Below are 14,206 nucleotides of genomic sequence, written 5' to 3'. Positions count from 1 at the left end.
GATTGAGAGCATCATGAATCATCAAAATCTAGAATCTGAGGTGAGCACATTCCTGGTTTAGAGTGAGGAAGAAAAATTAGCCAGTTTGTAGTATTCCACTGGGACCAGCTGCCAGAAACCTTTGACTGAGAGCCACAAAATAGGCTTAAACTTCAATCTAATAGGAGGGATAATTGAAATAATGATTGAAATAATGTCTATATCTCTCTCTAGCTCCCCACCCCTTAGGTTTTTCAGTTATACAAAAATGAAAGCAGACTTTCTTCAAGTAATAACTAAGTAAAAACTACCGAAGGGACAACTATTAGGGGCAAGATGGCTCCATGCTCAAGTACAGGTGTCCCAAAATCAAAAACGCAGATGCAATCCTGACCGCTCTATTGAGCTACCCTAAGCTCTGGCACTACAAAGTGATTTTTAGCCACACTACAGCCAGAAATGAAAAGCTCTGTAACTACCTTCAGTAGCTGCTCTGTAACTTCAAAAGATGTGCAAGCATTGCAGTCAGAAGTGCTACTTTTCCTTCCTTCATTGCCATCAAAGCAATGTAACTAGAGAGTGGGGCCTTTGGGGTGCACTGTGGGAAGTACAGAGGCACCAATAAGTTGATGGATGACTACCGGGCAGTACTACAATCAGGCATAAATGCAACAACGTCACCAATAGAAGGGAGGAAAAGGGGGGAAATGTGGGACACAACTATTAAAAGATTAGGATTTCTATTTATTTGGACTTTGAATACAGAGTTCCTTAAATCTTGAAAATTGGCAGAATGGTCTAGCATTAATAATATATAGCTAGCAATTAATTAATATATAGCTAGCAATAATATAGCATTATACAGATTATATAACTATTAGTTCGTATTTTTAATGCAAATAGAGTGAATAAAATAAAATTCATGATAAATGAAATCCAAGTGCCCTACTTTCATAAATAAAGTTAAAAAATGACAAAAACAATGCCTTTCCTGTTGAGCTGAAGACCTGTTAAACCTAAATTTTATCTGTTATTTCATTATAGTTATTAAAGTTTTCTTAAACTAACATTATAAGTTATTTTTAATTTTTTTAATTTATTAAAGTAGTTCACAATATTTGATTACATTTAATATTCAAACACCAATTGCCACCACCATTCCACCTTTCCACCACCATATTTTGAGTGTTTCCATCCCGAACCCCAATCCCTGCCCCAAAGCAGAACTGAAATAATATAATATTTCCCTCTCAGGGTGGTTTCCTCATACTTTGAATCCCATGGTGCGGTGCTCTTGGAGTATGGGTAGGGTGTATCTTATGAAGTGGAGAGCGACTGTGAATAGGGTGGTAGCTGAGTTCTGGAAGTTTTCAGCTGCTGGGGCTGAGTCCTCTGGGGCAGGGAGAGGTCTTACCTACTCCAATCTGGGGCACTCCAAGTGAAACAGTCTGGAGCAGGGTCTGGCAGCATGGTTATGGCAAGCAAATAAGAGTTATTTTTATTGCACATTATCATGCAAACTGTGTAAATGCTTTGTTAAAATAGAGAAAATGGAAGTGGCAGTGAATACATCATGGACAGACAGACTAGGTTGGGTTGGCAAAGAAACTGACAAATGCAGAACTGATATTAGAAGTTAAATTTTTGGACAAGAACATTTGGCACTAAAGAAAGATAACAGGGAATAGGGATAATGCATATGTGATTTTTTTTTTTTTTGGTGGTGGTGGTGGAATCCCAAACAGTGCTTAAAAGACCCAGGGGCCCCATTCTCAAACAACAGGGCCCTTGAATTGAACTGGGCCCAGAATATGCAATGCTGCTAGGCCTCTGCAGGGCCCAGATATTTGGGCCACCTGGCAGTGCTGTGAGCCTTAAGAGCCACACCTGGTGGTGCTGGGGAACCTCCAGGGATGCGCCTGGAGATACTCAAGGAAATAAATGGTTTCAGGAATAAAACCCGGGTCAGGTGTGTGGTAGGCATGACTTAACTGCTGACTTAACAGACTCATACCTTTGATTCTTATCAAAAAAACAGTAAAAACAGAAGCTGGACAATTCACAGCCTAAATTTCTAATCCTTCTTAGCATACCTGTTTATATCCTATTATATATTTAAGCTAAGTAAAAGCTGTCCCTATAACGAACACAAAACATAAGAGAATCAGTACAAAACTGACTTTACTAAACAAAGAACCTCTAAAAAAGGAGAAAATAATGACAATTTGCTGAGACTAAATCATTTTCCAAATATCTCTGGCTTACTCTGGCTTCTCTTCTGCCTTTCAAATTCTTCTGGCTCTCCATTCAATCTCCAGGATTTGCTAATCACTAATTCCTTTAGCCTCTGTTTCCAAGTGTCCTTGTATAACCTTGCTGTTTCTAGTCAAGTCTTTGAAAATCTCTCCCATATAATGTTCATGTCTCCAAATTTCTCAGTATTTGTATTTTAAATTGGACAACTGAGCTATGTCTGCTTGGAAAATGTACATTCAGAGACTTTTTAAAAATGTAAATATGTGAACAAGCCATAGGAAAAGTTAATATTTTATAAGTTGACTTTGCTGTATTTCATCCAAGAATACTGGAAAATACCAGCCTTGAGTTTAGCTCTCTTGCTTTTTCTCTCCCTCTCAACTCAAAATATGGGGCAGGGAAACTACTTTTTGTGACTTAAAAGAAAGTAGGTTTTAAGGCAAAGATAAGAAAAATAAATGTATAATAAATGCTGATAGTGGCCTAGAAAGATACCGCAAAAAGCTGGAGTGCAGGCTATACAAGCAAGTGGCTTGAATTTGTTCCCAGGCACTGCATCACCCCCATGATGCAGCTGAGAGCACTGAACCAGGAGTAGCCCTTGCATACTGCTGTGTATGGCCCAAAAAGAAAAATAAATCTAAGTTGAAAAATAACTGATAGAAAATAAAATGCCATGCACTTTAAAACAATGATAAGGGGACAGAGAGATAGTATAGAGGTCAATGCACTTGCTTTGCACACAGCTAACTCTGTTTAGATCCCTGGTAGTGCATATGGTTCTCCCGCTCACCCTCAGCACTGCCAGAAATTGATCCCTGATCACATAGACGTGAGAAATTTCTGGGTACAGCAGGTTGGTCAACTTCCCACTTCCCCCCAAAACAAGACAATGTTAATAACATGAATACAGATAGTTGCAAAGTAATAAAAAAAATATGTCGCCTTGTCTTTGGCTCCTTGTACAGTACTTCTAAAAGTCTTAAGAGGTCCTAAGTGGTAAGAACACAACAATTTCTTTTTCTATTGTTTTTCTTTGACCCCCATCTCTGCCACAAGTCTTCAAACCATTGTAGCTTCCAAAGTGATGAAAGCACTAGGACATTGGCCAGAGAGTTAACTCAACAGGCCCAAAACAAACATTGCATACAGGAAGCCAGGACCCTGCCACGTGGGAGTAACACTTCCCTCTCTCCCCACTCGTACCACTAGGTATGGCCCACAAACAAAAGAACAACAACAAATAAATAGGCTCTTTTGGGCGGGCTCCTATATGGGTTGAAGAACAAACCAATATTAAAAGAAGTTAGGAACTTTTAAGACTCCTAATCCTCCACTTCTCCAAAGAGGGAAAAGGCGAAAATAGAGTTAATAATTGATTTGGTCTATATAATATAGCCTTAATATAATCCCAATGGCAGTTTCCTAGGAATGAGGAAGAGAAGAGGGCAATACTCTCAATTCCGTATACTCCAAGACCTCACCCAACGTCTCTCTTCACCTGGTTGTTCATCTGTACCTTTTATAATGTCTTTTAAAAGACTTATAAGTGCTCCCCCAAATTCTGGGAGGGACATTCACAGAAAATTTGGCCCAGAGGAGGAAGCCATTAATGACTAGATTCAGCAGGAACACAGGCAAAAACTGGGTTCTTAACAGGTGTCAGAAATGTACCAGGGGTGGGAGAATTCTATGAGATAAAGTCCTTAAAACCCATGGGGTCTGACAATATCTCTTGGTGGAGAATGTGATAACTGAGTCCAACTGTACATTCCCAGTTGGTATCCCAGAAAACTGCTTTTGTGAAGAAAGTCTCTCCACATCTGTGACCATAAGTGTCAGAAAAAAAGTGTTCTAAGTGAAAGAAAAGCAATCATACAGGAGGAGCAAAACAAGGCTTACCCTTAATTTTATATTAGTTATTCTCAACTCTGGATAATCCCAGAGTGACATGATTACTCTGGTTATAGATTGATGGTTCCAAAAAATGCCTCTTGGGGTTCAAACAAATTTGCTAGAGGGGCTCAGAGAACTCAATAAAAGATTTTTACTTATTCAATTACTGTTTTATTATATAAAGATAAAATTCAGGAACAGCCAGATGGAAGTGATGCACATGCTCAATTTCCCTTGCCAGCTTCTGCAAGCAGCTTCATTTTGATGGAATATATAACCTAAAAGGTCTTAAATCAACAGACAGTCCCCACCAGCCTATGTGGAAATGGGACATACTAATCTTAGCAATACAAATAGGCCCTAAATTAATAAGACATCTCTGGGAAACAAATGGAAACCCTCTGGTACTTTGATAAGAAACACAAAGATATAGTTTAGCCACAAAAACCCACAAAACAATTTCCTTCTCTGACAAGTACCTGCCATAGAGGCAGGCTAGCAGTGGGGTGAGGTGGGAGTAAGAGGGGGTGGTAGGAGGGATACAGGGGATATCTGTGGTGGGAAATGTACACTGGTGGAGGGATGGGTGTTGGAACATTGCATGACTGAAATTCAATCATGAATGCTTTGAAACTATGTTACAGTGATTGAAAAAAAAAACCCAAACCCACAAAATGAGCCATACTAGCCTTAAAAAGTTCCTCCCCTTTGGAAGGGAGTCTCTCTTCTACTTTCAATAAACTTTTCTATTTTCTGAGTCTGAGCATCTTTATTACTCAATATTTTCATACTGGGAAATGTGCACTGGTGGAGGGATGGGTGTTGAAATAATGTATGACTGAAATCTAATCATGAACAGCTTTGTAAGGCTCACAGTGATTCAATAGAAAGCTAAAAAAAATAGTGAAGAACCTGGAAACTGTGGACAAATACTGACACCCACCATCAATGCTCATGTATCAGTAATAAAACTGAGATGTGATTTAAAGAAATTACTCTATCACTAACCCTATAGTAGCTGAAAACCATTAAAGATGGGCCCACTTTATAGACACAAAAACTGAGGTCTGGATAAGCTTGACTGACTGACATCACTGCTGGCTCCAAATAAGTCTGAAGCCCAGAAGGAGAGGAGAAATTTCAAAGAAGAAAAGGCTGTAGTAAGAACATGAAAGAGGACCACCAAAATAATCAGGAGCTGGAAAAAAAGTACAGTAGGTAGCATGCTTGCCTTGTACACAACTGATCCAGTTCTTTATTTTTTTATTTTTTATTAGTGAAACACTATGAGATACAGTTGTAGACTTACAAATTTTTGTGCTTGGGTTTCAATTATACAATGGTCAAGTACCCATACCTCCACCAGTGTCCATTTTCCACCATCATGGATCCCAGTATCTCTCCTATCCCCCCCCCCCCCCCCCCCGGTCCCACACTGCCTCTGTGGCAGGGCATTCCCTTTTGTTCTCTTTTTCCTTTTGGGTGCTGCGGTTTGCAAAAGAGGCATTGAGTGGCAATCATGTTTGGTCTATAGTCTACTTTCAGCATGCTTCTCCCATCCTGGGAGGATCCTCCTAACACCCTTTATTTGGTGCTCCCTTCTCTATCTGAGCTGCTTTTTCCCCTAGCATGTGTGGCTGGCCTCCAAGCCATGGAGTAAACCTCCTAACTGACCCAGGTTTGATTCTCAGCACCACATCAGGTTCCCAGAAGAAATCCCTGCCAGAAGTGATCCTTGACTGCAGAGCCAGAAGTAAGCCCTGAGCACTGCCAGGTGTGGCTCCAAAATAAAAAATATATATATATTTAATTTCAAGATTCTTCTATGACCATACCCTGATTAACTATGTCTACAGAAAACTCCAGGCCAAGGCAATTTGAAGAATATCTACATACAACTCTGTGCCAAAAGCCATTTTAGGTTCTCTCCCTCTGAAGAAGCTCACACTGTTACTTGAACAGGTTTCTCTCTTTCCTTTCTCAAAATCTCAAATACTACTTTACTTCATTTTTGTCTCCTCCTGAAATTATTTTCTGCGAGGGAAAGTGACAGATTCGTAAACAACTTTGGACCTGTGTAATACAGCAGTTAGGGAACTTGCCTTACATGCAGTCAATCCCCGAATCAACTGCCTGCACCGCATAGAGTCCGCTGAGCCTTGCCAGGAATAATCCCTGAGCACAGAGGCAGGATGAAGACCTGAGCACTGTTAAGTGTGGCACCACAAAATAAAACAAGAACTTCTAACCTGTAAAGAATCTGGGCAGAAATTTTCCTTTCCAGCAAACAGTAGTCCCTCCTGCCTGCCTGAGTTCCACAACATCTCAATAAACTGGGTGGCAAGGAACATTTTCCACATTGTCAGGTCAAGGACTGTCCTAAAGAGCTGATGAGATAAAGGTGTGTACCGTACAGGTGCTTAATAAAGACTTTCTTCCCCAGGCACTTTCTTGCATGACCAAGGAAAATGGTAGAGAGGAAAATGGTAGACTCCCTTCTTAAGGTTGCCATCTGTTTACTTCCTACCTCACTTGAGTCACCAGCAACACAATCTTTGGCCATTAGTGACTGATTCGAAACACATGCTCCCTCCTCTATGTGGGAGAGGGGCGGGAAGGAGGTCAGGGAAAGGTATGAATATTATAACCCATAATTACTGGTGAAGATACTATTAGGAAACAATTGGCCACTGAAAGTCATACTGAATCCAAGGTCATGACAATTTCAAAATCAAACAAGAGTGAGTGATCTTTTTGAGTGATTAGCTATTTTCCTGGTTATAAGTACACTGGACTCCGCGCCAGGCTGTGGGACAGGTGAGAGCTCTCTCCATCCCAAGGGACACAGGCCCGGTAGCCAAGCTCCACTACCCCAACCATCGCCACACTCCAGGCCGCTTTCTGGACCCTCAGGCCAAGTCTCAAGCAAGAATGAAGTACCAAAGAACCCAGATAATGTGGAACTTGGCAACCTTGGACTCTGGACTCAACGGGACCCGGAACAGAGATCCTCTGCCTGCTTTCCCCAGTCTCCAGTGATTCAGGGATCACACCCATAAGTCACACCCTTCTGGCACCAGATAATCTCATCAGCTACCCTCTAGAACTCACAGATGCTCCTCCCAGACGGGAGTATAAAAGGAGGCTCCCAGAACCATGTCATTGGACTCCATGCCAGGCTGTGGGGCAGGTGAGAGCCCTCCCCACCGCAAGGGACCCAGCCCCAGCAGCCGACCTCCACTGCCCAACCACTGCCATGCTCTAGGCTGCTTTTCGGACTGTGCGGCCACAAAGCGGCCATGTGACACATTATAAGACACTTCCTACTCATTTATGCTTCTCGGAGAGACCAGCAAATTACTGAGAGTATCCCGCCTGCACAGGCAGAGCCTGGCAAGCTCCCCGTGGCATATTCGATATGCCAAGTACAGTAACGAAAACAAGTCTGACTCCCCAACCCTGAAAGAGCTTCCAATCGTTGGGAAAAGATGAGTAAGAAGAGGCTGCTAAAATCTCAGGGTTGGGAAGAATAGAGACGTTACTGGCGCCTGCTCGAGTAATTCAAGGAACGGAATGACAGCGAGGCAATTACTGGGTTGGCTCCCTGGGCTGCATCCTTAGGCATTTCCCAAGACACCTCATTAACAAAAAACAACCTTTCTGGCTGTTAGCACTTAGGAAGTTTCTAGGTTTTTATTCACTCTGACTTAGAAACGACAAAAAACTAATCAAGGTATGGACAATATCACAGTACCCTATATACTGTCAAGAACTTTCTAAAGGATTACTGCCATGCTACTATTGTTACAGTACATTTATTATATGCTAGGTTGTGTGTAACACACTAACTTTCTAAAATTGCATTTACATTTCATAACAACCTTTCTAATGGTTATTATCCCATCCTACAGATAAGAACACTGAGGCTTGAAGCAGTCATCAGCCCAAGAGCAGTGACAGCATCTGAATTCATGTCTATTAACTCAAAGGCTGCACAGACACATAAAAAAATCTATAGGCACACTGTCCCAAATGTACTTCCTACTTCCTTTATCTTTCTCCATTAATGTGCTTTATATTAATTTCTAATTGTTTATGTTCCTGAGCAGGCAATAAGCATCCTACAGGCATGCATATATTAACTAATCTAAAACCAGGAGTGTTAGTCCCATAGTACGTCCTTAGTGAATATTTGTTGAATGCATTGATGGTGTTTAAGGAAAATTATAAGGGGTTTTGAAAAGCAATTCTGAAAAATTCCTCAAAACCACTTTTCTCATTTCTGTGGCTCATTTTGTGTACTAGTCAGGTCTGCACAAGTTTCTTTCTTTTTTCAAAAAAAGCATTTGCACATGCCTTGAAACTAATGAAATAAAGAAGTGGGGAGTGTTAGAAAAATGACTTCCATGAATGGAATAATAGATTTTGAGATGCTTCTGAGGTCTATCAGCAGCACAGTCTACCTTGTTTGTGCCCAGTCCTTTGAGTCAGTAACTAATCAGAGACTTAGCAGACAAATAATATTTTTATAAAAGCCAGATGTAATGACAACTATAATCTTATCAGTGTAAAAGGTAGAGGTGTTATTATCCTGACAGGTTTCCAAAAATTAACATATACATCTGTAAAATCATATATTTTAAGTATTAGTTCCTTGGCATATAATTTAATTTACAGCATGAATTTATAAAATAAATAATACAATTTCAAGTATTTGCTGGATGATTATACAACTATAAAAACCAAATATTTCAATTATATTTTATCAAGCAAGCAAAATCTATAATCCAAATTTAACAAAGCTTATATTATAGACTATACTTATGCCAATATAATAAATATGCATGAAGGTTAGTTCTTTTTTGTTGTTGTTTCGTTTGGGGTCCAAACCTGGTTGCCTAGGGCTTTCTTAGGAATAAGTAAGGTGTGGCCTGGGCACACAAACTGCCTGTGTTTGAAATCGTCTGCTCTCAGGGATCACTCCTGGCCAACTTGGGGAACCATATGGGGCACTGGAAATTGAACCTGGGTTGGCTGTGTGCAAGGCAAGCGTTCTACTTTCTGAACTAATGCTCTGGCCATGCTTAATTCTTAAATAGTGCAGTTATTTGCTGGAATATATAAATAGAAAAACGGAAATGAAGCTCTTTATTTTCATGTTCTTGTATTAATAACCACAAAATTTACCTTGTCATCTGGGAGCACATGCCAAATAGATATTGTCTTTTCCTCAACTTCATTGTTGATTGATAAGTATGAAGGCTGATAGATTTTTGTTGGTTCTAATATTAATACCTTGAAGACATAAGACAAAAAAGAGCAGTGTTACTGATTTAAGAATGAAACTATTTAGAGCTACTGTAAAAATAGAATTTATCTGGGAGGTTACTGGGTGAGAAGTTGGGTTCACTTCTGATAAGTAAAACCACTTAGAGTTGTTAATATTCTTATAAATTCTTTTGCACATTTGAATGGTATACAATAATTGTAAGTTCAAAAATATATTGCCTTTAATTGATAAAATGGGAATAAATTTCTCAGTCTATATTTTGATTCAGTTATCCCCAGGTAACCTAATATATAGTTTAAGTTTTAGTTTTATCTTGAAAACAATGCATAAACTACTTATATAAATATGTGTCAAAGAAAGAAACATACAACAAATAGTTCTGCAGACAGGAAAGGAAATATTCCATATACAGATGCCACATTCTTATTTTAGGTTTCCGCTGCCACACTTTATCATAAAGATGCGATAGTGTGAATTTCTGTGTAAATGAATTGAGATGTGATTTTAGTTCTTGAAAGAGCTTTATAAATAAACCAAGGAAATAGCATAGCTATATGAAATAAAAAGTTTCTGTACTGTCTTCAATATAAAATTGCTATTTTCAGTAATGATACATGTATATATATAACCTTGTAAAAGGAAAAAGACAAAAATAAAATTTGTTTTGTTTGGAGACATAAGAATGATGTATGTATGATAAGTGAGACAAAAAAATCCTACCAAAGCATATAGTCATATGCTATACTTATAGTATTAGTAAGGTCTCATCTTAGGAGTAAATAAAATTAAAGTACCACACCTGATTTCAAAGATACTACAATGATCTATGTGTATAGATGCTTCTTAAAGACACCTAAATAGCTCAAATTTTCTATGAAGACTTAAGCAGGATTTTTTTAAAAAGAGAATTCAATACTTAACCTCTCAGAGAAACTTTGGTAGTTCCTTTCTATGCCACTGCTTAAAACTCAATAAAAATAGACTGGGGAATATTACAGTATGCCAGACATGTGCCCAACCTGGGTTCAATTCCTGAAACCACATGGTCCCGTGAGCACTGCTAGGAGTAGTCCTTAAGCACTGCAGGGTGTGGTACAAAAGGCTCTCAGTCCCTCTGGGATAGCCTGGGTATCCCTTAAACCACAAGGTGTAATCAGCATTGCATCCTCAGATCTTCAACTAAACTACTATTGAACTGACTAAGATTCCAGGCGGGGTTCCTGGACCTCCTGAGTAAACTTAGAAAGCCCCTCCCGCTACTTTCCCCCCCAAACACAAGAAAGCCAACCACAAGAAAATTAGCTTTTAAAAAATTAACTTGTCTTTCCTTCTTGTGTATTTTTGCAGTGCCAGGGATCAAACCCAGAGTCTCACACAGACAAAGCACATGCTCTACCTCTGAGGCACCTCCCTAGCACTGCCTTTTATAACTAGATATGTATCAACCAAATTTGCCAAGAGTGGAAAAAAAGCCCTTCAGAAGAATACATTACAGGAGTCATATCTTCATTAAAGCTATGATATACACAAAAATTTGAAATACAGCCTGAGCAAGAACTTGGATTAGATACTTTACTCTGGCCCTTATGTTACAAATTCAATATATTAATTTTATACTGTATTTACCCTAACAGTGTTTTTTGTCCATTTATTTTTGGCTTTTGGGTCAATCCTGGCATTGCTTAGGAATTACTCCTAGCTCTGTGCTCAGGGATCAGTCCTGGCAGGCTTGGCTGTATGCAAGGTAACTGCCTAGCTAATCTGGTCCCATCCCAGTATTTTGTTTTTGGGTCACATCCCATGGTGCTCAGGGCTTACTCCTGGCTTTGTGTTCAGGGATCGCTTCTGGTGGGCTTAGGGCACCATATCAGGTGCCAAAAATTGAATCTGGGTCAGCTGCAAGCAAGGAAAGCGCCTGACCTGCTCTATTGTCTCCCAATCTTATTCTGGCAGTATTTTTAAAGTTAATAAACAGCTGCATCGTATTCCATTGTGTAGATGTACCATAGTTTCTTTAACCAGTTGTTTGTTTTCAGGCACTTGGGTTGTTTCCAGATTCTGGCTACTGTAAACAGTGCTGTAAGAACATAGAAGTGCACACTGCATTTCTGCTGTGTGTTTTGGCGCCCCCAGGACATACTCCCAGGAGTGGTATTGGTGAAGTCATAAAATTTACAAATGGATAGACATGGAGAATATCATGCTGAAACGAGTCAGAAAGAGAGGGACAGACATAGAATGACTGCACTCATTTGTGGGATATAAAAAAAAATCCAACGAACATAGTATGAGACTAATACCCAAGGACAGTAGAAACAAGGGCCAGGAAGATTGGTCCAAGGTTGGAAGCCTGCCTCCAGTGCTGGGGGAGAGTGCAGTTTCGATAGAGAAGGGGCCACTAGGACAGTGATAGTCAGAAGTGACTGCCCTGGATGGGAGGCGGTGTGCTGAAAGCAAGTAAAGGTCCAAACATGATTTTCTCTCAGCATCTGTATTGCCAACCATAATGCCCAAAATAGAGGAAAAAGAAAAGTGCCTGCAACAAAGGAGAGGAGGGAGGATGGGGAGGGGGGGACTACTGGGAACATGGTGGTGGGAAATGTACACTGGTGGAGGGGGAAAAAGTACATAAAACTAGAGAATGGGGAATAGACAATGTCCAAAAGAATTCTTTGTCAGGCTCCAGTTATAAAAATAAGATAGAATATAACACAAATAAATATATAGTAAAAACAAAGGGAAACACATTATAAATTAGGAACATGCCAGGTAAATCAACTCCAAAGTCCAACCAACACATACTTACAATGGTACCCCTTCACTGTTGTTGGGAACAGTGGTTCAACCTCTATAGAAAGTGATATGCGGATTTCTCAAAAAAGTAAGAATAGAATTCTCATATGCCTCAGGCATCTACCCCAAAACACAGAAACATTCATTTAAAAGGATATATGCCTATGCCACTTGCAGCACTTGGTATAATAGCTAAGATATGGAAAAAAGCCAACTATGGATGAATAAATTTGTGATATATTTACACAATAGAATACTATGCAGCCGATTAAAGGATAAAATCATGCTAGTTGCTGCTATGAGGATGAAACTAAAGGGTATTTATTTTTTATTTTTATTTTTTATTAGTGAGACATCATGAGGTACAGTTGCAGACTTACAAATTTTTGTGCTTGGATTTCAATTATACAGTGATCAAATACCCATCATAAAGGGTATTATTTTGAGCAAAGTCAGAAGGAAAGGGATAGATCTCTTTTATTGTAGAATACAAATAGACACAGTAAAGAAGCAACAAATGTCAAAAAGCAGAACTAAAGAGTTGGTCCACAGAATTGAGTTTACTGGGCAGTGGATGGAGCAGTGGTGGAGGAAAGTGGGCACGTGGATGTGGTTTTGGAATGAATATGCATGAAATTATGATTAACAATATTGTAAATTACAACATCATCTCAAAAAGATGTAGTACATAATGAAAGAAATTAGAAAATACATGTTCCCTAATTCCGAGGACACACTATTGAAACATTTTCTTAATATTTGAAGGTATTCATTGATCTTTTATCTTTTTTAAATTGTTCTTCCAAATATTTCCAATAGAAAAAAATCTGCTATATGTGTTCCTATCTTGAGGATAAAAAAATGTAACTATCATTGACTAGTGATTGGTGAGGTTTCTAATCTGCCCCTGAAATGAGAAAAGGAAAGGAATTTGCAAGCAGATATTATGATAGTTGCAGAAAGAAAGTAAAGACAAGGAAATGGAGGTAATTTTGCTTAAAAACCAATCATTCACAACTGAGAGCAGACACACTCTTATTTTTAGTTATCATTCTTTTATTTTAGTCAATGTCACAATTAACTACTAACTTCACATATGTTATGCAGGGAGAAAGATCAATAACTTAACAAGAGCTTATTTAATTTAACTCCTACAGAATCTGCATACCTATTTCTCTTGCCTGATATTATTAGGTGATACTGAGGTTGATGGTCTCCTACTTTTCAATGTAAGAACAAAAGAAAAAATACACAGAAAAAGGTAAGGAAAAAGAACTGAATTGAATCCAAATAATAATAAATGATGGGATCACTCAAACCATTTTGCAGGGAAACTTTTTTTGTTTTATTATTATTATTATTATTATATTACTATTTTGTTTTTTTTGGGTCATACATGGTGATGCTCAGAGGTTATTCTTGGCTCTACACTCAGGAATTACTCTAGTGGTGCTCGGGAGATCATATTGGATGCCAGAGATCAAACCAAGTTGGCCATGTGCGAAGCAAACCCCCTACACACTATACTATCACTTGGCCCCTTTTCTGCTTTATTTTATTAAGAATCATGGTTGTTTTTTGGAAAAATATTTAGTGGTGAGATAAATGAGAACAATCAAATTAAATATTTTTTAATATAAGACATATGTTTTTATTCATTTCCACTTTAAAAGATGATTTCATTGCCCCCTAATCAATATCAACAACCTAAGAGTGAGTTATAGAAGGTGTTATTTGTACTTGATGAGTTTGTGAGTTATAGAGCATGACAGCATGAGAAATCTCTCTTTCTCTAGATGGGTCAAGCATAGGATGCAGATTGGGGTGGAGGTGGTTTGAGTCACATGCCGTTGTGGTCTGAGACCATTTCTGGCGGGTCTCAGGAGATTATATGTGGGTCCTTAGACAGAACTTGGCTTAGCTACATGCAAGTCAAATGCTATAAAATGTTTTGTTGCTTTTAAAAACGCAGTTACAAAGTCCAGTTCCTTT

General features: G+C 38.9%; 1 protein-coding gene across 2 annotated transcripts in view; it reads right to left on the bottom strand.

Moving 5' to 3' along the window:
* MAP3K5 (mitogen-activated protein kinase kinase kinase 5) overlaps positions 1 to 14,206 on the bottom strand; it is a 295,163-nt gene that overhangs the window by 91,501 nt on the left and 189,456 nt on the right. For both annotated transcript variants that reach the window (XM_056126083.1, XM_056126084.1), the window contains exon 10: positions 9,319 to 9,426. In XM_056126083.1, the coding sequence (XP_055982058.1) occupies positions 9,319 to 9,426 (108 nt within the window). The remainder of the gene's footprint in view (positions 1 to 9,318; positions 9,427 to 14,206) is intronic.

Source organism: Sorex fumeus, unplaced genomic scaffold (genome assembly GCF_029834395.1).
Source record: "Sorex fumeus unplaced genomic scaffold, SorFum_2.1 ptg000061l, whole genome shotgun sequence".
NCBI classification, from domain to species: Eukaryota; Metazoa; Chordata; class Mammalia; order Eulipotyphla; family Soricidae; genus Sorex; species Sorex fumeus.
Note: the sequence above shows the minus strand (reverse complement) of the source record. Positions and strands in the feature narration are given on the sequence as shown.